At 42.4% G+C, this 27,638-nt stretch overlaps 1 protein-coding gene across 1 annotated transcript; it reads right to left on the bottom strand.

The window, feature by feature from the left end:
• NUFIP1 (nuclear FMR1 interacting protein 1) lies at positions 1–27,574 on the bottom strand. The gene is made up of 10 exons (XM_054203975.1): positions 26,845–27,574; positions 26,484–26,572; positions 25,208–25,312; positions 24,496–24,558; positions 24,088–24,164; positions 15,320–15,412; positions 11,225–11,487; positions 7,604–7,732; positions 5,554–5,786; positions 1–2,320 (listed from the first exon to the last, which is right to left on the bottom strand). Exons 1-10 carry the CDS (start codon positions 27,557–27,559, stop codon positions 1,982–1,984), a joined length of 2,106 nt encoding a protein of 701 aa, XP_054059950.1. The 5' UTR covers positions 27,560–27,574; the 3' UTR covers positions 1–1,981.
• Between the last annotated feature and the right edge of the window lie 64 nt (positions 27,575–27,638).

Here is a 27,638-nt window from a genome sequence, read left to right as displayed (position 1 = left end):
TTTTGGTTTTGTGTGAAATTTTAATATTCATAAGTTCGTAATGACAACAGTATAAAGAATTCAGATTAAAGGTTTTTTGTTGGGGTGTTACAGGTTTGGGGTTTTTTTGTTAGTTTGTTTGTTTGTTTTTTTAAACACAAGCTCTGAGTGTACAGTCAAAGAAAGCTCTGCCATCAACTCCACAGGGACAGAAGCATGTTAAGGGTTGATTAAAGTGCATTTTAGTAGTAATTCTAAGATATCCGTTTCTTTTCCCGCAGCTGTTACCCATGCTTTCAACAGCACTGGTACCACGCTACTCCAAAATCAGGTTCTGCCCGAGTGCCAGATCTCCGTGGCTTGGAATCCTTTGCTGGTATTTTCATCACAGTAAAACTGTGAGAGCCATAAGCAAGTCAGTGAGATTGAGATGGCTCGTGGGACCATCATGGGAAGAATGAATCATCTGCCTTGGAAATATAAATGTTTATGATCACTGTTTCTATTCTGCACATATATTCTTGAGACACGCAACTTTTACAAGGGTGTTGATATTTATGTAATTCCACAAATTTAGACAGTGCATTACAAACACAATATGCAGTCGTAGCTATAAATAGCAGAGCAGTGGGACAGAATTTTTAACTCCTTTTTTCCTATTCACCATAAATGAGACGTATGGCAGAAGTTAAGGAACTAGAGGAAAGAAAATGCAGTTATTGAGCAACCAAAAAACCCCATGTGAGTCTTCCTATTTTAGATGGTGGAATGGAAGGCTAGACTTCTACCAAACAATGAAAAAATAAAATCAGTCCCTGAGATTTAACTCCAACATTTAACCATTACTAAAAGACAAAGAGCAGGGAAATATTCTAAATTGGAGGCTTTGATAATAGATTATTTTCATGGCATGTTTTCAGTGTCAGTGTGACAAACTAACACCTGCCCTCGACAAGGACTCTGATAAACCAATGCACAATGTAATCAAAAGACTAAACTTATTTCTAAACCTTGGCTGATGCTTTTTTAGTGCTCACAACACTATGGATGTACCACAAATCTATGAAAAACATCACTGGATGCTGTAGGAGCATCGTAACGATGCACCAAGGAAGACATTCTTCCAGAAGGCCAACAAATAAATTCACAATGCATATTAAAACAGGGACAAACCAGTAGCTCTTGGTAAGTTTTCTAAACTTTCATAATATTCTTAATACTAAGAGTTTGCTTCAAGAGTTAACATTTGTCAGGCAACGACTATAACAGCAGTTAAGGCCTAAGGCTTAATGTTGGGCACCTGAGGTCAACCAGCAACCTAGAACTGATGCAAGCAGTTAGCAGCTACTGTATCTATTTATTTACTTTTTTAAAAAAGGCTTCTTGTATCAGTCTGCAGCCTCATCTCCATTTCTCTGCTCAATTAACAAATTAGTTCAGAGAGGAGGAGGCTCCAGGTGCAGGCAGTATACTTTTAGAGCCACGTCAGTTATATGTTCCATTTAATTTCTTCATTTTATACTGGATATATTATATTTCTATTGGGTATATTATATCAAATAACAGCTGGGGAGAAAAATATGCACTGAAATACCATTTCAAAAGTACACTGAAATACTTCCGGACACTCAGATACTCCCAGACACGCCAGACTATGATTTCACATGAGGAAGATCCATCCTACCACAACACTACTTGGCTCTGGTGATGGACTGACGCACGTCTCCTAATGAGGTAAAACATTCAGAGCTCTGAAGCTCGAAAGTGGGGAAGGTGATACTCTGTGCCACTGCTCCCTTCTGCCGTGGGGAAACACAATTACTCAACACAGATGCTGTTTTCACAAGGAAATGGCCACCTCGGGCAGAACAGATCAGAGAAGTGGTTTTAACAGCTCTCAGTATGTACTTTAATGATTATTTTGTTACACTGATGTCTTTCAAAAAGCATCAGTCAGGTAGAAAATGTGAGCCTTTGCTTTATTGTCCACAACAGACGTCCTCTACAGTGCTTCTTCACACTGAATTGACGGGGTTTCCCACGTGTCCTCATCTGCCAAGTGATCCATCTGTGAAGTCTGATCCACAGGTGCTTTCTCACCCTGGGCTATTAATAATGCATCATCTTCTCCTCCCACTAACTGAAGGTTAGAGCTACAAGAAGAATTAGATTCATCGAGTTTGTCCGTCAAAGACTCTGCTGTAGTTGTAGAGGACTGTTCAGTCTCTGTTTCAGCTTGTGGTTCCGTTTTAAAATGAAGTCCAAACACGTTATTTTGGATGAGGTATCGAACACACTGCAAAATCACATTCCTTTCGTGTCGGATGTCCTGGGCCAGCAACTGGAAAGAAAGAAGAGAAGGTGATGCATATTTCCTTCTATTGCTTCGTAGCTGATGTACAGCTCTACTCCGTAATTTTGAATTTTTGGCTCTCTCACACAAGTCCTGGACACACGGAGCAGGAGACTGCCTTACCAGACGCAGCATGGGAAAGCCACGTATTCCCACACTGGGTGCTTTCCCTCCAACTGACTTGCTGTCCCCTCCCTCACGCCAGCTCATGCTGATCAGACCCCTTACCGCATCAGTTCAACTCATCAGCCAGGAGAAAACGAACCTGACAATTAGCAGCAAGTAGTGATGGGGTTCTAGGGTTTTTTTGTCTGCTTGTTTGGAAAGTTTTTTTGGGGGGTGGGGTGTCAAAAAAACCAAAGAGGGTCAGCAAAAAGCCCAGCATAGCAGAGAAGAGGTGGGACCAGGCATCCAAAGAAGAGGCAGCAGGGAGGGAGCTGCTAGAGCAGCGCAGGTTGGTGGTCAAACAGCACTTCTAGTGACAGAGGCTTGTAATGGCCACAGTTCACTGTGGTACTGGCACATGACTACCCCTGAAAAGGACAAAAACCACTCACTTGCCCAAAGTGCACATCTTTAAGCACCACTCATTTAGTGCCATTAATGCACTAAGGCGGGTAGAACAAGCTGACAAATTTGATGGTATCATTTGGATTAAGCTGTCAGTCTCAGCTTGCTCAGGTGGCGGAGAACGTCACAGAATATACCTAAATAACAGGAATTCAGCCCCCCTCCCCAGTTATCTGACTGTAGACCCAGATGAAGACGTTCTCATATCATGGACTACATCTAACACCTGAAACAAAGCATTCCAGGCCACGTATTCCAGTACATCAGGACAGCAAGTCTATTAGCATCTTTTACACTTTCTAAGTTATGCTGTATCTGCAATTTAACATCCCATGCATTTTTTATTAGAAAACCCCTATGAGTAAAAGATACTTACAAATACAAGGAAAGGGCACGTTTCATCAGGTACCAGACCACGGATTTAAATAGCAATAACTGCTTTGGGCTATAATCCACCAACCTAAATCTAACAGCTTAATCAAAGTGCTAGAGGCCTCTTTCATCTCCTTTAACCTCACTAAAGTTCATTTTTGGTATTAAGAAAAAAAAAAAAAAAAAAAAATCAGCCAGAAGGCTGAAGGACCTTTTGTCATTCCAAATGTCAGCTGAACTAGCGCTCCAAAGAAACAAGAAGTTTCAAGCAAGTGGCTAAATCTGTAACTACCTGATCGTTTGCAGGAGGTCAGTATTACACGTCCTAGCTACATCCATTACTCTCCTTGTAATGTCACAGAGAAGCTTTTTGTTGTTGTTGTTACAAGTTTCAACAGTGGTTCAAACAGCCACTTTAAAGTGTACACATTTCTATTTTGACTAGTTACTAAGAGGTGTTACAAGCAGCTGACACCTATAACATGCCTTCAGAAATCTACCATCTGATCTAAGGGATGCACGTGAGGGCAGAGAAGGGACAGCACAGTAACGTTCTCTTTGCCCGACTGGGAGAAACTGCCGAATTCCCAAACGGCCAAATAAAGGCACAGATGGAATGCACCATCACCCTATCAAAGACTGTATCTTTGGATTATATTTTTTAATGCAGGGACAGGTATCAGTGGAGCGATGCTACACAAACTATTTATTTTGTCATATGGACAAAACGGAATGGCTAAACACACACTACTGTTTGTGTGGCTACCATAAACACATTTTAGTAGTGTCCAAGCTCAGTGACGAATGACTGCCAATAGACATCTGCAGCTACCTTCCTACCTCCACTTTTATTTATTTTTTTTAAAAGCATCATTTCACTGATAAAACATCCTTTTCTTAACAATCCCACTTCCTTACTTTTTGGAAAAAACGGTCTCAGCAGCGACTCACTAAAATTTCAACTTTCCTTCCTCAAGGTTTTTATACACTGACCATTTCTGGCAGCGAGAGCCTACCTGCGAATCTCAGGCACTCCTCTGATTCACAGCCACAGCACACACCCTTCAGCAACAGTTTTGAGCAACATTAAAAGGCAAAAAACCCCACGAAAATGCAATTTTTTAAAACGGATTATACTGGCAAGCTACAATTTAGGCTTCCAATGTTCTGCCAGCTTCTCTCAGCGTGTGGGACTTCACAAGACATTTTTTCCCCAGAGTCCTCACTGCTTTGATCACCAACAACTTTGAAGAGCAAGAGATAAAGACGACTGCATGCTCAGGGAGCTACACAAAGGGCAAACACTTCCTTTTCAGTCACTGTGAGTTTTAATTCTTGGCAGCAACGGTAGTATGTGCTAAAAGGACGAAGGGATTTCTTCCACATCTGCAGCTTGAGATGTAACTTATCAGGTATCTCTTGCCTAAACATCCTGTGCTGTTTCACAGCCCTTATGTCAGTGGAACCCTGCTTTCTCCTGTGCTCTGCCCACAGCAAGACTTCCTTTGACGGGAGAGCTTTATGCCGGCTATTTACATAATCACAAAGGTAGTCTACCTATCTGATACTGCTTTTGAGTACAAAATGCAATAAACGCTTCAAAGTTTTGTTTTTATTAAAGAAAGCCACCAAGCTTCCAAACAGGATGCTTTGCACTGTTACCGCGAACAGAACCATAACGCCTTGGACTCACCCCTACAAACCTCTTTTTACCCTTCTGAAACGCCAACCTGCTCTTCAAGGTACGAGGGCCGTCGTTTCCTCAGACTGATCTAAAGAAACCCATGCACGTGCAGCTTGCAGCTCAACACCACTCTACAGTTTAAGTCACCAACACAACCTTATCAAGATCTCTTTGCATCTGAAAAAATTGTGTCCTTCTCAACCCGGGTAAGGCAAAGGAATAGCAAAACCGTGAGAATAGGGAGGCAGCTCAGAGTAAGGCTGATGGGATCACACACGATCAAAACTTACCCAATATTACCACAGGAAGGGGAGGGGGAGGAATAAAGGTTTTGTCCTTTGTGCAGCTCGTTTTAGGCACGTGATTAAGTTGTCATCTCTTGCTCACCAAAGTCAGTTATCACCTGAACCGGGTACTTCCATTTGCCTATTTAAGCACCTACACTTTCTCCCTGTGAAATGCTCACTTCGCTATTTTTAAGACAGGAGGACCTTTGCTAACAAGCCACTCTAACTTCCCACAGGGAAGAGGAGAATCGCTCACAAATGGTGCTACCCTTGTAGAGGAGGCATTATTTTAGCACTAAGACTGTTACCATTTCCAGCAGAGTTGGACGGCGCTTCGGAAGGAGAGGTAATGTTTTCTTGCCCCAGTTATCTGGCCTTCTGGGCCGACGTGCATTTGAATTTGAGCTTCTTAGCGTCGTGCCTGCGTATTCTGGACGCTTTTGATTCGGGTTTTGACTCGAAGGAACAGAAGTAGTTTGCAGCGTATCTCCAAGTGCAGCCTCGTCTTTCTCCGCTTTTGTTGCAGTCTTGACAGGGATTTCTTAAAGAAAAAGAACACACTTTCATCTCAAACTTAAAAGCCTCTTTTTAACATGCTTATATCCCCATGCACCAGCAGTTCATTAGTACTATTCTTGCTCGTACAACCTGATGTGAAGATGTTTGAGGTTTACTTGGAGGAAGGGAGGTTTTTGTTTGGGTTGGGTTTCCTTGTAAAATACAAAGAATAATCTCTAAACACTCACAGAAAGGAAAACAAGATACTTAAATTCTGCAATACAAAAAGAAAAATGGAAGTAGTAAGAGCTCAACAAGATTTTTGAGCTATTGCCTTGTTATCACTTAGAAAGTGCACTGCTTCCACTTCACGGCGTAGCTTGCTGCAAATTTGGCTGCTGAGAAAATCATGATACAATTAGGGCAGAGGATGCCCAAGTTCGACTCCCTGCCTGCTAGATGCTCTCTGTAGTTTTGTGTAGGCCATCTAGGGCAAGTAAGACACAGTAACTATCTGCAAAAACATGGAGCAGCAGCAGTTCTCTACCATACACTGATGCATACACTCAGAGAAGCACAAAATCCAAGTGCTACAGAGTTCAAGTCTTACTGCAACATCCAGGAGTCTTCTACGATGCCCTTAAGGGCTTTTTCCGAAATTAGTTCACAGGGTGAGCATAACAGCTTTTTTCTGGCACTATTCAAACATGATTTGAAGTGAGACTGAGGACAGGCTGCTTTTTTTTTTTTTTTTATCCCCAACTAGGGGAAAAAAGGCTTGGAAAATTTGATGACACACACCCTAACCAAAGACATTTTATGGCCGCTCTTCAACCCAGGACACGCTGCTGAGAAAAGGCAAGCAAAGAGGGGGAGGAAAAAAACAACTCAATCTTTCAGGAAACTCTGTTTAAGGCTTTCTAAAGTATGCTGTAGGACCAGGGGAGGAAAAAATAAAGGCATTATTTGTGGCACAGGTCAAGTGGACAAGGCCATCCCTGTGCACTGTTTGTCTGAACAAATGCCATGTGCAGCTTGCAGCTCAACACCACTCTACAGTGTGCAGGTGCTTCTCCGAGACTGGGAAGCATCACCATACTGGGAAAAAGTAATGGCTCATGCAATAACCCCAGTTGGTGCTCAGAACTGGGAGGAACAGGGAAAGAAGAGGAGCAGAATAACGGCATGTCCTTTTACTCCTCCCAGCCTGTCTTTGTGTATGGCTTACGCCAGTACCAGTACGCACTGTCACTGAAAGCAAACTGGAAGGGATCTGTACACAGACCGCCAAAACATCCCTGTGCAAAACCTTTTACATACAAGCTTGTCTCTTTAGTTGTATAAGCCTCAAAATCCAACAGGTACAAGACAGCTCGGAATTACAGCACTGTTAGACAAGCCAGAAATCAAAAGGCATTTTCCATAGCCAAGCGTTCTGGAGATACAGCCACTGAACTGGCATTACGTTAACATCTTTGCCAAACATTAGCTACAGCTTATATGTTGTATTTTCTTCTGCAACACCTTTGATTTCTCTTAAGTCTTTTCTCAAGAAATTGTAAGTACTATGTAGGTTCGGTCTAGCACTGATAATCTGCAGCTTTCAGCAGTCGGGGACGCAGCTGTGAAGAGCTACCACCGGGGTCTTGCACTTACAAAGACTGCATTTATAAATAAATGGGACCCGGACAATTGGACGGGAGCTGGCAAAGGACCAAACAGAGAAGAGGTGAAGTCCCCCACCCTTCCCAAAGAAGGGTCATTTGTGATCAGACCTTGTCATTGCTTGCAGTCCACACCAGCACAGTGATGCAGGGTAAAAGAGGAGAGGAGAAGGGCAGAAGGCACACTCCTACGCACCTTCAGGCTCGCTGTCGGACCCGCTGCCGTAGTTGGCTGCCAACGAACTCAGGGCGGAGGTGACCTGCTTGGGAACAATAGTCAATCCCTGCCTCTCGTCTTCAGCTGCTGTTTCATCTTTGTCAGATTCTGCAGGGAGAGAAAAGTCAAGAGGGATTTTTCCCAATGCTCCTGTGTGCCAACCAACAGCCAGCCTTGCTGCTAAATCCCCTGCTATGCAAGACTGATATTGAGCATCACTGATCATTGCTCAACACCATGGACTGATAAAAAAACCCCACACCCGCCTACCCTCCACAGATATTCAGTGGCAAAGTCATCTCACCACTGGTTTACAGTCCTGCCAGCAAAGCTACAGAAGCAAAAGAAAAAGGTTTCCTGAACAAGAGCTTGGGCTTTTTGGTTCTTTCTTCACATACCAAATGTAATTACAGGTTTTATTATCAAGTGTAGGTAAAGAGAGAAAGAGGATTTCATAATATGTTTTGAAGTCTTGCTGGATATAGTCCTGTGGAGGCTGGGGGTGGGGAGAAGGATTCAAAAGCCAGTGGGTGGGGGGGGATGTGGGGGAGAAGAATTAGTCTCATTCAAAGCAAGAATTTAAGAGCAAAGAAACTTTTGGATAGCAAAAAAAGTTCGTAAGGGACAAGGAGAACCAAGGCTACAAATTAGATGATCGGTCTTCAGCAATACGTCAGACCACTTGATATTAAAATCCCCACGCACCATTATGGACATAAGCAAGTAAGCCAAGTATTACAGTCTCAAACTGTCCCAAAAGAGAATTGCTGCTTTTTTCTATCTCATCCAAAACATTGAGTGGTTGGGTGCATTTTCTTTTTATTTTCTTTTAATTTTAGAGAATTACTTTTAATTGGCTTTTTAGCAAACTAGGAAAACACATTTACTGGAATACATTTTTTTCTTTGCAAGTGATGTGTTCAGAGGAAGTGTTACGCACTACTGAGTACAACTGACTGTTTCTGACCAGTAGATCCCTCAAAATTTTACACCTGATAGGCTCGGTATCTTACCTCGTTTCTGCTTATAAATCACGAGGAAAATTCTGTTTTCTCATCTCCCATTCAATTTCTCCGCTTTGAAGGAATTAGCCACTAAGGACTTGAGTGAATTCATTATACAAAAAATACATTCCCTCTCGAGAAAGAGCTGTTGCTGTTAGAAAGGTTTAAATACTCCACAAAATGGACCTATACAGTAAAATCACGGACTTCAATTGTATGATTTTTTTTTTTAATTCTACTTAATTATATTGTGCTTGTTATTATTTTTTATATTTCTCAATAGTACAAAAAACTGCAACTGGCCTTAATAATGTTTAATAATCGAGTGCCACATTCCTTTTCTACCTGTTATAACAGAAGTTACTAGCTGTACTTTGGTATAATTAGACTTTTCATCATTGAGTATAACACAGATACTGTGGGGAAATAGAGTTAAATTTAAGCATACTTAAGTTTCCCAACACGCAGAGATTAGTGGAATAAGCAAATTGCATAGGGATGCTGTGTTCTTGTTCCCACTAATTGAAGATTATGTTTTCAAGAGGAAAAACTCCGTATCAGACGTCTTTCCAGGGGATGCGTTCTAGCCTTGTTGCTAAAAATAGCTAGAGTATAAGTCAGCTTACATGCCATATTCTAAGGGTACTGCATCACTGCTGACTGTATTATAAATAGTCGTATCTGGAGAGTTTATATTGCTGCCAGCATGTGGAAACAAGACATGCTCACCCAAAAAAACTAAGCAGCAATGCTTCAGAGAACGCACACATATGGGGAGTATCAAGAGTAAATTAGGCAATCCAGCAAAAACCAGAATTAACACAAAAATCCTGGCATTTTAAGTAATTCACTTAACTTATACAAGGAAATCCATTTGTTTTCACATTCTAAATATTGCTATTTTCAAAACCACAAAGGGATATTTAATAGTCTTTAAAAAACAATTTGTCAAAGTGCTTTATTCTTCTTCTGGCTTTATAAAGATTTTCTTATTTTACATGTTAGTTTAGCAACCTAAGACGGTGCATGTCCTTTAGACTATTGTACAGTATTTACATCAGAAGGCTGCACATAACTTGAAACAACTCAGATGCTATTTCTTTTCCGCTCCTTCCTAAAGTTCCTACAGTATCACTTCCCTATGGCCCGAACCACTTTCCCTTTGCTGCCTCTCCCAGCTAAGTGTTTTGGACAAAAAAGCACCCCTAATCAGGAGATTATAGGTAAAATAAGATTATTATGGCAAAGTACTTGTTAAAACAAAGATAGAATTGAGGTGCTGCATTAAAAGCCCAGAAATCCTATTCGGTTTGTTAGCTAAATATTGATTTAAAGCTAGTAATGTATTTTAAAACATACAAAGCTAAGATAAATAAGTATCCAGCACGGTTATTTTTCAAACCCAAAACACACCTACATCCTGTCTCCCAATATCTTCTCCCCTTCAGGGTAAGGATTTTTTTGATGATACAGAATAAAGCTTAATGCTTCCTATTTCTCACAGAAAAATCAGAAAGACATAAAAGCAGTCTGCTAGATTTTCCCTGTGTATTTATAATATGATCAAATGGACTTGCAAAGAAACTTATGTAGAAGTGCTTAATGCTGGCAGTATCTTAAACATTCTTGTGTCAGCCCTTCCAAATCAGAATTTTTCTTCCTCTTCAATGACTTTGTATTTCAGCTTCTTTCCAAACTGTATCTCAGACAAGTCTACTACTTTTAGCTCCTCCTACCAGCACATGTGGACATGAATTCAGTCAGACACTAACACGTATCTCAAAGACCTCTAGAATACTGAGACAGTTTCCTCCATAACAGGTCCTAAACCTTCCAGGGGAGGTTTAGACTGGATATTAGGGCAAATTTTTACACTGAAAGCACTGGAACAGCCTGCCCAGGGAAGTGGTTGAGGCACCATCCCTGGAGGTATTTAAAAGATGGGTAGATGTGGTGCTTAGGGACATGTTTAGTGATGTTTTTTGTGAGTGTTAAGTGGATGATTGGACTAGAGGATCTGAAACGTCCCTTCCAACCTAGGCAATTCTATGCTTCTAGTCAAGCCTACTAGGGCAGAAGCTCCCCAAAATGCAAGATTTACCCCATTTCCTTTAGATAAATCATTGACCCATTCTTTCACAAGAATCACACTGGGAATTTTCTTAGACCATGTCCTGAATCAGGATATCTCTCTACTGAAATTTCCATTTAAAAGGAAGTTTTAAGTGCAAGTTTTAGGCGCAGGGATGTTGGACTACCTTCAGGCTTATATGACCCTACTGGTCCTGGCACTATTCTAGACACAATACAGCCATCCTGGGCTTTTTTATTAGTAACAATGAGAAGCTCAGTATGACAGCAGGCTCACCGATATTCTTCTCCAAGAATACTGTAAGGCCTTGCATCGATGCATCCAACTAAAAGAGAGTTTTCCCATTTTAAATATGCACAGTTAGCCCTCTTTCAATCAAGGACAGAGTTCACATGTTTTTGGAAATCCCCAGCTCTCCCCAGAAGTTGCCAGTTACGCAAAAGGTCAGTAATCGCTTCAGTAATACTTCTTAAAATAAAAGTTCTCTAAGTTCCTTCATCTTACCTACATCACCGTTTGCCAGAAGACTGAGAGGGTCCATATCCTTCACGCATGCCTGAGCTGCCAAAGCATGCTGTTTTTCACGTTCCTTTTCACACATGCTGTTTTCTGGTCTATTAGCTTCATTTTGAGTTCTATGTGCATTATAATTGCCACCATTTTTCCTAAATTTCTTCCAGAATGGGCGCCTTTGTCTCCTTCTCTGTCTTCCTTGCGGCCCAAGTCCCTCTTCATTTTCTGGAGGCTTCCACATCCCCTTCATTTTGCTGGAAAATAGAAACGCAAAGCTCACACAAATGACAAGCCATGAGAATAAAATCAATTGACATAACCAAACACCTCGGGCCCACATTTAAGGTTCAGCAACACAGCATGATGCCAGGACTCACTCCAGTTCAGCTAACATCTGGTGACAGACCAGACAGGCAGTCACAGCTCATCTCATTGGCAGGGCAATGTGACAAAGCTGGAACCTAAATGAAGATTTTGAAGTTCGTGACTTCTATCTTTTAAGAAGGCAAAGAGAACATAGGCTAAACAAGTTCCTTGACCATCTACAGTGTCTTCATTTCACATTACGAAATCAACAAATATTCCCTTCACTTAAGCAATTAAATCATTCAGAACAGAGGCAACATGGAACTAAAAGGGAAGCATCTACTACAAGCATACTTCCACTGCTGAAGTCTCCTTTTTCCAATTACAGCTCAGAGAAGGATCTTGCTGCACTAAATCCATTCAGCCATTTGACACCATCAGTCGCAATGACTGCCTACTCCTGCCTCCAACTAACGTGCCATTCGTCTTTTCCACTTCGATGGAAAAGGACTAAAAGAAAGTTCTATCACGACAATGGACTTTTAAAAACCTGAAACAAAATAACAAGTCCTAAAATATGGGAAGTGCACAGCATGCCGGTTCCACTTATCTTCCATGGTTCCGTAATCTTCCCGGTTATCCTATAAACACAAAACACGGTTATAGGAAGGTACCTGGAGAGCTTAACAGACCTACAAGAACAGGCGTGACCTAGACAGGAAAGCAAATATAAAAGGGACAACCTAAGCTTCCTGAAAATACTTATTTTCAAGAAACAGAAACTTAATTCAGCAAAACAAGACTGCAACTAATCACCAGCACATTACAACCACAAAAGACATACAAGATCTACCATCCTGAACGAGCCCCATGGTTCATTCTGCTCAGTAGTCTCTCCCTCAGCCTCATCTACAGCACAGCAGAGGTCCTGTTATCCCTAGTCAACCATATAACCTCATACTTGGGCAAGAGCTTCTTCCTGAAACTTCTCCCTGGGTCTAGAACCACGCATCTGAAAGCAGAGTCTCATAGGTGTAGTTCTAATCTGGTACCTTGTCACTGATAAGAAGCCAGTGGAACATGTGAAGAAAGAAAAAAAAAAAAGCATAAAAGCAGGGCAAGTGGTCACCTTTCTTCTCGCCTACTTTTCCACGGTGTACCACTCAGAGACCCTCTCTGACTAGAGATGCTCCCAAGACCCTAATGGTTTTGCGTCTCATGCCGTGGGATGCTGTGTGAATGTCTGGCACTCCTGAAAACTTGCAGCAAGGTGTTGCTATTTTGTGAAAAATTACTTCTTTTGTTTCGTTTTCATTCTTATGTCCAAAATGGTCATTTGGTGCCCACACCCTCCTCTAGTTACAAGAAGCAGTGTATAACTGCATTCTATTCACCTCTTCCCACCTATGCAATTTTTCTAGACCTCCATCATACAGCCCTTCCAAGCAACCACTTCTTTGCTTGTACAGAAGTGTTCCTATTACCAACATTCCTCCCTTCCATAACCTTTCCAGCCTAATTAAGTCCTTCTTGAGAGGAGAACAGGGCCTGCCGTAGCATTCAAAATGGCTTTGTATCGCAACAAAACATACTTCATTTCATTCTCCAGTCATTTCATGACAGTGTCTAACACTGATTGCCCTGACAGAACCATCCACCATAGTGTTCCTGTGGCACGAGAGGCAAGGCACCGCCTTCCTGTGTGTCAGTCTCTCATCCACAAAAGGAGCCTAATATTAGCTCCATCTAGACAGAGAACTGCATTTCTGAATTTGTACAGACAGGCTCTAAATTCAGGATGTTGTTGTGTAACTTAGAAGATACTGAGCAAATATAGGCTCAATTAGAGGTGTTGTCCTTGACCAAGGGTTAAAAACAACATTCTGATTTCCCTGGGGCCTCAAACGCCCAGAGAGAAACCCCAAGGTCACAAACACATCCCAACAAACGTCAGCCTGGCATCTGCCTCCTGCCTTCCCCTCGTGAAAGATATACTACTCTGCACTTCTCATTCAGAGGGGATAGAGAGCCACGCGCTGTTAATCAGCTGTTGCAAGACACCAGGCAGACTACCAAAGAGGTCCTTCTACATCTCTAATCTCACATGCGGGGATGCTGAGAATTAGCAGTTGTAAAGCACTTCACAGAACCACAAATGGAAAGTGCCGTAGAAGTGTTAAGTATCTAATCCTTTCTAAATCTTACTTGGGTATTTTCTTTAATAGTACATGTTGCAGAGAACAAGCTGTATTCTATTTTTGCCTCACGCATCAGTAAATTTGCCAGATAAGCACCAATTCCAGAATCTTTACTGGTGATATACAAAGCAGAAACAACAGCTTTTTGGACAATTCATCAACTTTATAGTGCTAGCAGCTCACAGAAGGGAAGGGAAGGGAAGGGAAAAAAGAAGAGATTTCTAAGATCAACCAGAGTTAAAGGTCACTAAGTCAAAGCAAACAACCTATACTTTTGAGAGGGCTTTTTTTCCACAAGAGTGGCTGTGAGTGTAAACACCAGTAAAAAATAACTGTAGACACCAAACAGTTTGTTACTGTGACAAGCAAAACTCATATTTGCACACAAAAATCTCCAAAACATAACATTACATATGTTTGCGGCTTTAGTCTCAAATGTCTAGGTTTGGTTCCTTGGGTCCAAAGTACTCCTGCAACTTTACATCCTTTGAAGGAAGTTTTACTTCAGTCTTTTATAGACCTTTCCTTCCAAAATCATGAAAAACAACTGGTTGGAGGGGGTGGTTAAGCGTTGGGTCTTCTGAAGCACACGCTGCACCAAGGTACTCTGCACTGTCACCATTTAACAAATTATACTAGCCTGACGGGAACCCTATTCCACACTAGTTCAACTGTTTTACCATGGTGTAAGTTTTATTTTGTTTGGTGTCATCCCCTATAAAAAAACCAAAACAAACAAACACCACAAAACAAACTAGGCAAGCTCCATCTTCACTTCCATGCAGCAGCAAATGGTATTTAGCAAGAGCTCTTTAGAACTGAGTCTGCTTCCGCTTTCCAGCTCAGTTGTTTTACTTTAAACAAGTGATACTCTTGGGAGCGTGGATTATTATAACATTTTATTTTTTTTTAAAGTTAGCTGTTCCACATAACACTGACACTGAGGGGAAGGTAAAAGAACAAGGACTATACTGGAAAGTAATCCACAACGTAAAGGAGAGAACAGATAAAATCCAAGAGGAGTAAGCATCAGGCTTAAAACAAAGGTAGCAGATAGACAGAGGGTAGAAGAAAGAAGTAGCACTACTTAAGCTATGAAAATAAAGTTAAATCTTCCTCCCCTCTCCACTTGATTGTTGATTTACCATCTGAAAGGAGAGAGTAAGAAGCCAAATCTGCTCATAAAATCTCTCTTGGTCATTTTCAGGCATTAAAGGATAAGACCATGTGGATTCATTATGTTGTGTGACTTGCGTCCCCATTATTTCTTTTTTAGAGATCAAGGTTATGCTGATCTAATGAATGGCCACTAGAACATGGTTTCTCAAACAAGCCAGAATGCAGAATTCAGGAGGAACACCAGATTTCGAATACAATTATTGTTTAATTTAACTGAAGTGGACTATGAAGCACTGTAAATAAAAGAACATTACAACTGCCGTTTGTCAAATGACCTGTCCTCTCTTAAAGGGCAGCCAGATTGTGTGTACAGTGGAAGCAGTAAGTGGTGGGAGACTACAGAAAGACAGCATACTTCCGAACTCATTAGGAGGAAAGAACAAGCTTGTTTCAAAACGCTTACCCAAACTGTTGGGTAGTCAGCACTTCTCCCCTTTCTTCCTTCTGCATCTGCATCGCCTTCTTCTTTTCAATGTTTGCCAACGTAGGAAAATTTCTAGAAGAAAGAAAAAGAAAAAATTCACTGGCTCTTAAATCATTCACTGTAATTTGTCAATTCCCCCTTTACCAAACCAGCATCCTCTATAAATGTAATAGATTTTTATAATGTTTCATGGAAGTTTAACAGAGTGTTTCCTTCTTAAAAAGGCATTGGTGAGGAAAAAATCCGAGTCCATTTATGCTTACGTACTCAGATGAAAAAAAACCAACCAAACAAACAAAAAATCCCTACCAAATTGGTATGATTAGATTTACCAAACCATCAAACAAGCTACAGACAAACAGTTCAGTTACACTTATGGACCTTCTGCCTGCCCCTACACATAACAGCACGATTTAGTCCTGCAATTTTATTTTCATGGTGCTTCAACTGGAGTATTTGAATGATCTCAAAAGGTACAACGTGCCTTTAGCAAACCAACTGCTGAGCTCTTGTAATACCAAAAAACAGCTTCTGGGTATACAAGATTCCTTTAATGTGACAGTTAGCGAGGAGCACACAAGTTTCCTCTCCAGCAATATTCAGTACTGTGCTTGCACACTGACCTCTAGTTCACCAAAATTACTGACCCTCTTTAATTCCAGCTTCAAGAAAAATTGCTAAGTCATGCAAATCAAAACAAATCTACTGTTATAACCATCTTCCAAACCATCCCTCTCTTAGATTCCCCACCTCCCTTCCCATCCCCGCCCCCGACAGACGAACATGCTGGTTCTAACATGCAAAGCCTGCTGCAAATTACTGTCACAGCCCCAAAATGGCTACGCTAGTTGCTCTGTGTAAACATGAGTTAGCTAAATCCCGGTGCTTTGAGATAAAGGTGGTAAATGAGAAACACACGCACACCCCCACCAGCTTCTGGATAGAAACGCAAAGTGTAAATATTTGATAAGTCTATTAAAATGGAGTAACGAGAAACTTAGAACAGCTACTCAGTATATATAGCTATTAAAAAGGACACGTATCTTCCTTTAAATATTTAATCTTATCACATGCATCTTCTCCGTTTTACAACGCGAATGTTAAGCGTCACATCGATGCAAGACAGCTTCAAGCACATACCAAGTGGAGAAGATGAGAAGCATTTCCTATGAGACACACCTCAACACGCTACAGAACTTGTCTCCTTTAAGAGGATTTGAACACAAGCTGTCAACTTCTATTTTCATTGGATTTCTCCCAGAAATCCGCCATACGGCTCAAGCAAGTGTAAGGATGTTTTATCTATGCTCTTCCCTGTTAGCTACATTTGTTCGTCCATGTTGTAACACTCCGGGCGCACAGCAAGCGTGCAATGAATTATTTAGTCTCAAGAGCTTCGCATTGACAAAGACTCCTGTGCTTGGCACCTCTTCACAGTTTTAGGATAAGGTGCTTTCCTTCATGCAAGTAAAGCTCACAGGAGGAGAGAGAGCTATAAAATAAGTAGTTATGCTCAAAAGAGCCCCAAGCTTGTCTTAGAAATTTATTATTTTTTTTTAAAGACATAAGGGAAGACCCTTAATCCTGGAGCAAAGGAGTCTTCAAAGTGCTCCTGTAGTTATGTTGATTAAGGACATATTCAGACACACTCTCACAACACGAATTGAGATGTGACTGCCGCCCATTTTCATTCCTATGAGTTACCACTCCCTCCACCGAGCCACTGTAATGGACTCCATGAATGCTTTCAGTTCAATTCCTTGCCAAGACAGACAGATTTCCCCTAAACCACCCTTCCAGTTGACACAGGCAGTAACTAGCAGCTAAAGAGAGCTCAAGTCGTAAGTCCGAGTACGCCTGCAAAAGCAGATCTGAAGGCACCTGCAGTGGCTGTGTTTATTTTCTCCATCTCTTCTCAAATGCTAAACAGCATTTTACTCACTGCCTTGTGCAGAAAGTGTTCCTATTTTGACAGCACACATGCAGTGCTTCACTGCATTCACAATAAGCATCTGCTAGTTTATTCTTCCATCTAAGGACGCGGTGGGCAGTAAGCTCTAGATGTTCAAGCCTGCAGGTCACCAGCCTTGGGACAAGGTAGACTGGGTTCACTCCTCCCCAGGTGCTCTGCTGTGCAATGACGACGCTGGGCTAAGCCCATCAGTGGGTCCTGGTGGGACCTGGCCAAGTCAACCCCAGCTGTCCCTGCGAGGAGCAAGTGGACCAAAGTTCCCCACGTACCCCAGTGTACCAGCCCCAGTGCAACTCCACAACTCATCAGGTGCCACGGCCCCAGCACAAAGAAGTCTGTGCACCTCCTATCATCAGCTAGATCTACCCACGGAGGTGGCAAAATTCAACTGGACCCTAAGTGGAGGCAGATGCCTACAATGGCAACATTATGGTCTGGAGGTACAACTTCACGGCAGACTTTGCAAACTTCACTATCTAAGGACAGCCACAAAGTACTCAAGAGAGGTCAAAAAAAGAGAGGAATTTTAATTTTTTTGACACACGGAAGTCTTATTCAGGAAAGCTAAATTTAGGAAGACTGCTCCTGAACGGAGGCATGACAACACCAAAGGAAGAGCCTATACTCAATCTCTCCACATAAAAGGCCACGTGTTAAAATCCAATGAGTTCACCTGTGTTTGAATCCTTCTCAGAAGGCATGCCCCCCTCCTCCCCTAACAAAATGAGGTTCTTAAAATTTTACCTACAAACACCACTGAAGTAGAAGTAGTAGCCTAGCACCTAGGTCCTGCAAACAGCTTGTTAGAGCTTGAATACGGACAGCTTCATCAGTCACCACAAAGGCTCTACAAACCTAAGCACCTTATTGTAAAACAGGGAGTTAAACCAGGATGTGATGGTCTGGCACAGTGGATTTCATGAAGAAGTACCACCTGAGAAGGCAGCCCCATTTCATAGCAGCTGCAGTTTCCAACCACAGACGCTTCAAACTGGAATTTTTTCAGTATATATTGTCAGGATAGCACTAGAAAACTGGTTTTCAGGCTAAAATGAGTATATTACATAAACACCAACAAAGCGACATGCAGGTAAAGGATACCTTAAGCTTACAGAGACAGGAAACGGTGATATGAGCGTAATCACTAATGGGTGTGCCTTAGTCAATAAATTTTTTTTTTTCCAATAAATTTTTTTTCAATTTTTCAAAGAGTGCACTAACCAGAGTCATACATGTTTTATAGGCCAGCGTCCACTATCTGGTTTACATAAACATCAGAGCAAATCAGCTCTTAGCAAGCAGTGGAAAAACAGAGCTTTGTCAGCGTCTAACAGAAAAGAAACCTGCTTCTACAGCACAATGAATGTGAGTCAAGAGCTATGCAAGTTTATCATCTTTATAAGAACAGCACTGTGATCAAATTGGCTCAATGATTTCTTGAGCTGGTCTTGATTGCATACTCACAACCAACAGCAAAGGGGACATGGATAGCCCAAAGGGAACAAAGATGGCCCAACAGAGAGCCAATAAAATCTTGGTTTAAGACTTCCGGGCATTTTATCAAGCATTGCATCTCTAGTGTGATTTTACCATATGTTAGCTGAGGCGGTTCTATTGCTAATCCATCCCTGCAGTTCCGAGTCAACTTTATTGTATAGGTATTTACCTTGATCTACCAAAACATTCCTTCTACTTTGCTTCATCTTCTCTACTTTTACCAGGCACTAAGAAATTATTTTCCTTATTACATATTTAACTACTATGAATGCAACGCCAGGGAGGATTCCAGGCTCCTCCAGAATTATCATTATTCAACCAGACAAACACAAATTAACTAGAAGTTGTGTGCTTGACAGCACTGGCCTTCATTAGGCATATGCTCGGCTTACGAGATGTACTGCAAGGAAATACAGAAATCAATCCCTAACTGAACAAAAAAACCCCAACAGATTAAAGAAAGGGAGGGGAGCAGGGGGAGAATTTACAAGCAACACACAAGATCAAGAAAATCCTCCAATGTTATATTAGGACTTAAGCAAAAGTTTCACTATTTGCTTTAACACCAGAGCAGCCTTGCCACGTTCTTCCTAATAACCTTTGCTCAAGAAGAGTTGCTTAGAAACTGACGGGCTAGCAAGACCCAGATCTCACTTGGGAAGAAGGAAAGACAGCAATACCTCATTCTGACACATTAAGGATATGTGCTGTAGATAATTTGCTGTAAGCACAGGAAACCAGCACATTTGTGGCCAGTAGATCGAAGGAGGTCATTCTCCCCCTCTACTCTGCACTGGTGAGGCCACAACTGGAGTACTGCATCCAGTTTTGGGCTCCCCAGTTCAAGAGCGACAGGGAACTACTGGAGCGAGTCCAGCGACGGGCAACTAAGATGATTGAGGGACTGGAGCATCTCCCTTATGAGGAAAGGCTGAGAGAGCTGGGACTCTTTAGCCTGGAGAAGAGAAGGCTGAGGGGAGACCTTATTATGGCATACAAGTATCTGAAGGGTGGGTTTAAGGAGGATGGCGCCAGACTCTTTTCAATGGTTCCCAGCGACAGGACAAGGGGCAATGGGCACAAGTTGGAACATAGGAAGTTCCATTCAAATACACGGAAAAACTTCTTTACGGTGAGGGTGACAGAGCACTGGAACAGGCTGCCCAGGGAGGTTGTGGAGTCCCCTTCTCTGGAGATTTTCAAGACCCGCCTGGATGCAGTCCTGAGTGATGTGCTTTAGGCAACCCTGCTCTAGCAGGGGAGTTGGACTAGATGACCTCTAGAGGTCCCTTCCAACTCTGAAAATGCCATGATTCCGTGATTTCTCAATGCTTAGAAGGGACAGGACAAATCAAAACAAGAAAAATAATTGTAATCGCCAAAGTTGATATCAGACTTCACAACCATCTGTCTGCAAAACATGGGAAAACCCTGAGATCCCGTGGAACTTCATCTCTATTGCTGTTCGCTTAATTAGATTGCCTGGCTCAGCAGGTTCAAGGGGCCACAAATCATTAAAGAATCTTTTAGATAAGCAGAGACGCGAAGGCTGCGGCAATGAACAGGGGCATTGTACAAAATCAGACATCAAAACAGCATTTCGACCCAGCGTACTTCATCCAGAGATACTCACTCCTTATCAGCTCTCCCCCTTCTTTTCCCTCTATGTAAGGCTGCACTTTAAACACTGGCTCTTTCGAAAAGATTTTAAGCAGGCTACACAACTGAGCAAAAAAGCAACTAATTAAGTAGAAAAATCTCAACTCTAAGTTATTTATAATGCCTGAAAGAAGAAACAAGACAGGAATGTTAGGGATGCAGCATGGAAATACACATGTTAAAATCACTGCAACCTAATTAGAAACAAACTACTAATGACCTACAAAGATTCATTCTTCGCTCTGACTGGAACTTCTAGAAAGAAAAAGGCTTTTTCCTGTCACCATAAACCAAGACTGCCTAATAGCTCAGACTCCCTCTGGTGTCCTTTTTTTCTGTACCATGCAATGTTTACTGTGACTCAACGACAGACCTTCAGTACTAAACTGATGCTTTGTGACCCAACTAATGCTTCGCAAGCTTCAGCTGAGTTTCTCTCTTTTTTTTTAATTAAATTAAAATGAAATTAATTTTAAAAAATCCAAACAAACAAACAAACAAAAAAATCAAAAAAGAAACCCCAAAGGATGCTATATAGCTTCCTTCCTGGATGAAGAGTAACAAAAGCCACCCAGGTAGTCATTCTACACCCATCCATTACAGCTAAACAAAATTCCCTAAGGACTAAAGTACCACAATAAGCCACAGCATTACTCCATCTAGTGGCCTTGGTTTAGAAAGTCCTAATTCCGTATTGCCTGTTTTGGTTGGTGGTCTTGACTACAAGACTTTATTTCCATTGATTTTACTGTGCTGCAGTGAACAGAGGCTTTCAGCACTGTTGCACCACGGCCAAATTATATTAATCTGTAAAAAAACAACAGTATCCACCATAAGATTCTCTAGAAACTCAGCAAAAACAGCCTCAGGCAGAGTATCATCCTTACAATTAACTGTAGATAAATGTTGCTTTGACTCACAGCACCCACTTCCCCAGCAAAGAGCATCTAAAACATGATTGTACATTCAATTCCCGCTTCCCTAATGTTCCAGTATACAGTAAAGCACATACTGACACACACACACCTGAAACATCATTTCAACACTTAAACCTTAGCATCACTAGACAGGAACTCTCCCAAACCACCTCCTAAAGCAGAAAAGTGTATGAAAAGTTGAAAATGAGTAGCAAAGACTCTGCACACAAGTATTAATGTTTTTCCTTAGAGCTACTCTTAGACAATTAAGTGTAGGCCACCAGACAGACAAATCTAAGGACATTTTGGGTTGTGGTAACGCTTCATATTGCCACTAGTAAAGAAGTGGTAAGTAACACTATTGGGAAAAAAAAAGGACAGCAATATGTAGACTGAGAGCAAATAAAAACTAAGCCCTCAAGTATCTTTTGAATAAAAGGAAACCTCGCAACCAAAACTAATCCAACACCAAACCTGTACTTGCACAGATCACAAGCAATTTTTGTCTGGTTAACTATGGTATTTTAAACATGGGAGCAAATAAATTTTTGTTTCTGTATCAATGAGCTGTTCTTAACAAAAGAGGAACCTACAGATTATCTTCACTTGTAAAAAATGAACAGCAGGTGCAACAGTTGACTGTTGTGATGTGCTAACTTCTCTTTGCCTTTCTGAAATCTGCAGAAAAAGCTGAAACCATGACCAAAGTTAAGTTAAAACTTGCAGGGATTAACTTATACAGGGAGAAATTTTGCTTCTCAATACAGCAAAAAGTGATGGGAGGCAATAAAAAAAAATAAATATCCTACCATACAGTCCACTCATCTGTCTTTTTTACAAAGCCAGTGTGTAAAAATTTATTAAGGGAAGTCAGGTTCAAAGCCAGAATGCATTAACATTGCTTTCTGACATAAATGCAAAGCTGTGTTCATCAGCAAGACTTCATCAGACAACTAAGCTTATTTTCATTTTAAAAAAAACCCAAACACCAAACAGGTGACTAGTACACTGCCCTAGCTCATCACCAGTGATCTTGAAATTAAATTTGTATCACTTCCCACTCTGCATATAGGACGCTTGCTCACGGAAATAAAACCCACGAACTGATCACTCGCAAGACTATATTCTAAGTCAAGAACAGAAGCAAGGAAAGCCTACAGCATCTTTCACCTGCTGGAAAAGGGTAGGTTTTAATCTGTTCCACTCAAAAAAAAAAATATTTATCAGTGAGATAATGTCTATGGAAGTACAGTAAATTTTTAAACACTTCAGTGCTGGTCAACAGAAAAATGTTATACCACCTCACATCACAGTGTCATGGTCTTGGCCAGATTGGCAGATCAGAATGACAGATGGCCCTCCCCCCCCCTCCTCAGAGACGAGAGGAAGAGATAAGGAGATTTATGAGTTTAGAAAAAGAACTAAACTACTTTAATGAAAATAATAATAAATAAGAAAATAGTAAATAATAATAGAATAACAAAAATTAAAGAAAAAAGTATACAATGTATACAAAACTGTATCCAGCTCCCAGGAGGACGATCGCGTCACCAGCAGACACAGGGAAAGTCCCAGACTGGAGTCAGCGACGAACAGGAGCTGAATTCCGAACTAGAATCAGGAATGCTCGGATCGTAATCAAAGGCAGAGGAACAGACAGGGTCCTCCTCAGACGTCGGCCATTGAAGAAAAAACGAGCCAGAGCCCCCCTTGCCCCTTTGATCCCCCAACTTTTATACTGAGTGTGATGCACATGAGACGGAATACCTTGTTGGTCAGTTTTGGGTCACCTGTCCCGTCTGCTCCTCCCTGCAGGTGGGACCCCTCTACGGAGGTGCTTCTCCGCTTCTGACCCTCTAACGGGGCAAACAGCGAAGTTAGCTGACCTTGGTTGTTACAGCAATAAGTATAAGCGAGAGCCTCTGTGCATACCATTCCTTGGTATAATCAGGTCTTATCACTCTGAAAGTGAACAGTTTCTGAACAATATGCTGTTAATTTCAGACTTTAGTCAGTTAGAAGAGGCCCAGCTAAAAAGTAAAATTACAAAACAGAAAATTGGTTCTGTTTTACCTCAAACCAGGACACACCGAATGAGAAATAATGAGAAATGCCACTTACGTGGGAACTTTACCTTGCACCCTAGGTACAATAGACTACCCGAGATAGCATCATTCATGGATTCTGTTCTATTTCAGTAGAAAAGTGTCATGCAATACAGAAAGTTCTTAAAAATTAGGAAAACTCCCTGTTGGGATCTAGTGGGACAACTTAAGCTGTGGAAATTTGCACACGGTGGGATGTACTACAATTATGGTCAGTACAATAGTTCCACACTTCTTAGCTACTAAAGAACTACCAAGCAAACACACACACATTTCTGACCTAGAGTGTCTCGGAGATCAGGCTAAAATGAATGAGTCGTTCACCTAACCTGGGGTTTCAAATCAAACATCTGGGAAACCTACTTCCTTCTCAGTTGATATCTTGCCTTCTACTACAATCATCCACATGATAATAGTCTTGGCAGCTCACACCCTCCTGGCTCAGGCATTCTGACACAGACCACTACCACAGGAGTTTTGCACAGTCAAAGGAAAAGCAGCAGCAAGCATGTGCTGCTACCACCTTTCAGCTGTCATCTAGTGATCACACAGGCAAAATACAGTAAAAAAAATTCATAGGTCACACGTCTTACTCACTTTTTTCTTTCTTCCCTCCATTTTGCAATCTCTTCTGGACTATCTAATTTTATTCTTTTAGCACCAGGTGCATGTGCCTAAGGAAAAAGTATTTCATAGGTGTTTACAAGGGGAAGGAAAAAACCACAAGAAAAAAACAAAGCATCATTCTGTCAACTATAGCAGTATCACACTGTTTTCATCTCCAAAAGTCTTGAGACTGCTCACAGTGATTACAAAATGAATCCATTAAAAAAACCCAACACAGTATTCAACATATTTTCATCCACAACACTGTCTTAGAAGAGATTCTACTCAGAGGTGTTAAGTTTTCCTTCCAGAAAAATGAAAACAAGTCTCTGAAGAATGAGAAAAGGGACTACTGTAAAGATTGCACAGACGCATATTCTGCGCCCAGGGGATACCTACGTTCTTCCAGTGTATCTGAACTATCTTCTCATGTGCGCTGAAATCGCAACCTTCTTCTGTGCACTGCAAGATAAGGGGGTGAACTTAAGACCCATCAAGTTACACAAAAAAAATTATAAACAAGCATTCGAGCACACTTCAAATGAACTCCGTGCCAGATGCCTGTACAGTTAGTTATAGCGAACTTTTAAGCTACCCAGGTTCAAAAAAAATGTCATTGTAAAAACAGCAAGAAGGGATCACGTACTTTCAAATTTCACCAGCTTTTAGAATAACGAGGGAAGCCAGTGTTTCTGACAATGGGAGATAATGTGACGTTGACCTCAGAGACAGATTTGCAAGACTCCCCAGTTTCAAATTTTGATACTTCCTTGCAATAAAGGAGTGGATTCTAAAAATATTATTTCCTCATAAAGTAGTTTTACACAATAATTTTACATCCTATACTGATGTCCTCTAATTAATTCCTACCACTTAGGTGACTTAGCAATACTTGACAAGACAGACATTAAAATGACTTCAGCAATAAAACCAAAAATACAACTGAGACATCCCCTACACAGAGCATTCGGAAAAAATCCCCTACTAAAACTTTTTGTAGCTACAGAATCTCTTTGCCAAGACTTCCATTCAAAGACTGACTACAGGTAACTTCTTATCAGGCACAAAGTTAAAAATCAACGTGTAAATAAAACAAGACAAACTCATCAACCTGTTTGTGTTGTGAAATATGTTCATCATATGTCTCCTGGTTTTTATAGCCACGGTCACAAGTATCACAATAATGAGAGAAAACTGGCTCTTTTTTCTTTTTGGTCTAAAAAAAAAAAGAAGAAGAAATCATCTCAAGATTACAGTTACAGGATTAGAAGGTATTCCTGTTTTTAATTAAGTGTGAAAAACTTTCATGAGTATTTTGCTTAATAAAGCCATCAATTAAAACACATTTCAAAAGTTTCAAAGATAAGCTAACATAAGATGAAAGTTCAGTTCAAATCACTCATCTTCCAAACAAAGAGTGTGCCCTGCACTCAGCTCTTTCCACTACCACCTTTCCATCAATTATCGCTTCTGCAAACATTCCAGGCTGGCAGATTTATCGAGGGCTGGGAGGAGAGCTAGGCTACAGCCCTGAGTCTCTTCCCTGTCAAGTCAGGCCATGCCTGTTCTCACATGACATGTAAGAGCTCAGTGCGAAGCAGAGATCCTTCCTCTCCCACTACACACATCAGGGTGATTTGGCTGTCTGGTCCTGATAATACAACAGGGCACTAATGTAATTTAAGCACTCAGGTATCACCACGGTAACAGCTTTTCTGAAGTAAACCTGTGTTAGAATTTGGTTGAAATGTATCTTTCTTTCAACAGGCTTGAGATTTACAGCCTGATCGTCATACGTTTGCTCTCTTGTGAGGGCAGGCACATTAGACAAGACTACGGGGTCTCTGTAATACCACGGGGCAAGTCCCACACAGCTGCCACCATCACAGAATGACAGGATGGTTTAGGTTGGAAGGGACCTTCAGAGATCACCCAGTCCAACTAACCCCCCTGCCATGGGCAGGAATATCTTTCACTAAATCAGGTAACTCAAAGCCCCATCCAACCTGGCTTTGAACACTTCCAATAATGGGGCATCCACTTCCCTGGACAACCTGTACCAGTGTCTCACCACGTTCATCATAAAAGATTTCTTCCTTATGTCCGATTGAAAGCTAACCTCGTTTGGTTTAAAACCATTACCCCTTGTCCTATTGCTACAGGGCCTACTAAAAGCCTGTCGTCCCCATCTTTCTTACAAGCCCCTTTCAAGCGCTGAAAGGTCATAATAAGGTCTCCCCAGAGCCTTTTCCGGGCTAATCAACACCAACTCTCTCAGCCTGTTTTTACAGGAGAGATGCTCCAGCCCCTGACCATTTTTGTGGCCCTCCTGTGGACTTGCTCCAACAGGTCCATGTCTTTCTTGCGCTGGTGACCCCAGTCCATACCTTTGGCTTGTTGTTTTCTTTTGGAAAGCGTTTACTAAACCCATGCGCTTGCTCGCCTTGCCATTTCTGAGAGAAATTGCCATTTCCACCTTCAAAACACAAAAAGAAAAGAAAAAAGAGCCAGTTATATAGACAGCTGGTAAAACACACACCTTGCTACCTCAGTGGGCCTGCTGTGGCAGGGAAGGGCCTGGGGGAGAGATGAGTTAGGGCTGCACAACCATCATGGACAGCAGGGAACATGCTTGGAGGGAGGGAGAGTCCTCCACCCCCAAGGGTTAGGGACAGCCCCATGGTTCCCACCAGTGAGGGATGGGAAGGAGGCCATGGGCCCCGAAGGAACTTCCCCCATGCCCCTCACCAGCACGCGGGCCCTGTGATCGCTCTCTGTAGGCTGGCGGGTACCAGGCAGCGGGTGGCCTGTAGCCATCAGGTGGCAGGTAGCTGTTGGTGGGCAGGTAGCCGTTGGCGGGTGGCGGGTAACCCTCAGTGGGCGGGTAGCTGTAAATGGGCGGTGGGTAACACTCGGAGGTCGCGTAGCTGTTGGCAGGCAGTGGGTAACTGTTGGGCTGCGGGTAGTTCTCAGCAGGCGGGTAGCTCTCGGGCTGCGAATAGCTCTCGGCGGGCAGGCAGCTCTGGGCAGGCTGGGAGTAGCTGTCGGCAGGCGGGGAACTCTCAGCAGGCTGCGAGGAGCCCCCAGCAGGCTGTGAGGGGCCCTCAATGGGCTGCGAGGAACCCTCGGCGGGCAAGTAGCTCTTGGCAGGCTGGGAGCAGCCGTCGGCGGGTGGGGAGCTCTCGGTGGGCTGTGAGGAGCCCTCGGCGGGCGGGCAGCTCTTGCCGGGCTGCGAGGAGCCCTCGGCGGGCGGGCAGCCGTCGGGCTGCAAGTAGCCGTCAGCGGGCGGGCAGCCGTCGGGAGGAGGGTAGCGGCCGGGCGGCGGGTAGGGCCCGGGGGGAGCCCAGAAGCCGGGCTCCCAGTGGGGCGGCGGGCAGAAGAAGGGCGGGGGGAGGCCGGCCGAGGGCAGCCCGGGCGGGGGGAGCCCAGGCGGGGGCGGCGGGTACCAGGCGAAGGGGTTCATGTCAGGCCCGACACAGCCGCTGCTCCACGATGCGCTTCCACCGCCGCTACCTCGTGGGGGCCACACCGCCGGCCTCTAC

The sequence above is a fragment of the Rissa tridactyla genome, chromosome 1 (assembly GCF_028500815.1).
Source record: "Rissa tridactyla isolate bRisTri1 chromosome 1, bRisTri1.patW.cur.20221130, whole genome shotgun sequence".
Classification (NCBI taxonomy): Eukaryota; Metazoa; Chordata; class Aves; order Charadriiformes; family Laridae; genus Rissa; species Rissa tridactyla.
Note: the sequence above shows the minus strand (reverse complement) of the source record. Positions and strands in the feature narration are given on the sequence as shown.